The following is a 1397-nucleotide window of genomic DNA, read 5'->3' on the forward strand; positions in this document are numbered from 1 at the left end:
ACTGAAAAACCACCGTATAAAATTGAAATGGTGCGAACTTCAACTTCAGAGATACTAAACATGATCAAACGGCTATGAACCATCAAGTAACCTGGCGAAAATGTTCTTCTTCCTGGGGTCAACAAGGCCTCATTAAATGTTGTCATTGTTGCTCTTACTGCAGCTGGTTCCTCTTGCTGACATCGTTGCTTTTGCTGCTGCTTTAGCAACTGCCCAAGCAATGCTAAATAAAATAGCATATTTCTCTCAGTTACTAGGTATGAAGATCAATGTGGTCAAAACTATAGTCATAAACCTAAATATACAGTCTGATAATCACCTTGTGCTTTACGGACAAGAGTTGGAAAAAGTCCATAGCTTTACTTATCTTGGCTCGCTAAAACACTCTCGGGGAGGCGCTGACCTTAACGTACTGAACAGATTCAATGAAGCCCAAGCCATATTCTCTCAACTACGCCGCCATTTGAGGAACCGACGGGAGATCAGTTTGAAGACAGAAATTTGTGTCTATAAAGCGGCTGTTAGATCTGTTCTCTTCTATGCAGTTGAGACTTGGCCTCTAAAGACGCTTCATATCCATGGTACGGAAATCTTTCAGAACCGCCGTTTACGAAAAACCCTGAGGATTCAACACCCCGCAAGAATCTTAAATGCTGAAGGGCGTCACCGCTGCTGTACCATCCAGTCCACAGCCACGATTCTCAAACAGAGAACACTGCGTTGGCTCGGCCATGTTCTGAAAAGACCCAGTGACCACATATACGGAGTCTTATAGACGCCGGGTGGGGCGTTCACGTCTGATGCGCAACAAGCACAAAAAGTAAATAATTGCTAAGAAAGAGTAGATGAAAAAATTAACAAATAAAATATTGAAATATTAATGACAGTATTGCAAAATGTTTGGAACCCCTCAGTGGATTGACAATTTTCAGTTTCTTAATAACATTATGGAACCAAATCTTTAAGACTGGTCTCTGCCTATAATGTTTTATTATAGGAAGCTTTTAAACAAAGCTTCCTATAATAAAATGGAAGTGAATGTGGTGCGAATGGAAGCTTTTGAACATTTGGAATAGCTTTTCTTTCTGAATTAATATCTCAATTTGCTTTCTGTTGTTAATCCATAAAAATACTCATTATGAAACAAAAACAAGTTAAAACTAAAAAACCGAGAAAACCTTAAAAGAAAATTATATTAAAAACTCAATGATTAAAAAGAACTCCAACGTCCAAAGGAAAGCTCAATTTCTTTAAAACAAATAAGTTATTTGAGTGTTTATAATTCCTTCTCTAATCAAAATTTTCTTCGATTCTTAATGGAATCCACCTTCAGATGTCGAGCCCTCGATGGAGATTGTGTCTAAAGCTTGTATATCCTCAATATAGTAACTAATCCT

General features: G+C 37.9%; 1 protein-coding gene across 1 annotated transcript; it reads left to right on the plus strand.

Moving 5' to 3' along the window:
• Positions 1 to 259: 259 nt before the first annotated feature.
• On the plus strand, positions 260 to 775 carry LOC148947802 (uncharacterized). Its single transcript, XM_089096014.1, has one exon. It carries the CDS (start codon positions 260 to 262, stop codon positions 773 to 775), a length of 516 nt encoding a protein of 171 aa, XP_088952140.1.
• Positions 776 to 1397: the final 622 nt, after the last annotated feature.

The sequence above is a fragment of the Artemia sp. Qi Xiang Cuo genome, chromosome 10 (genome assembly GCF_049724085.1).
Source record: "Artemia sp. Qi Xiang Cuo chromosome 10, ASM4972408v1, whole genome shotgun sequence".
NCBI lineage: Eukaryota > Metazoa > Arthropoda > Branchiopoda > Anostraca > Artemiidae > Artemia > Artemia sp. Qi Xiang Cuo.

Coding starts and splice junctions, on each gene's coding strand:
- LOC148947802 (XM_089096014.1), top strand. CDS start 260: ATGAAGATCAATGTGGTCAAAACTATAGTCATAAACCTAAATATACAG.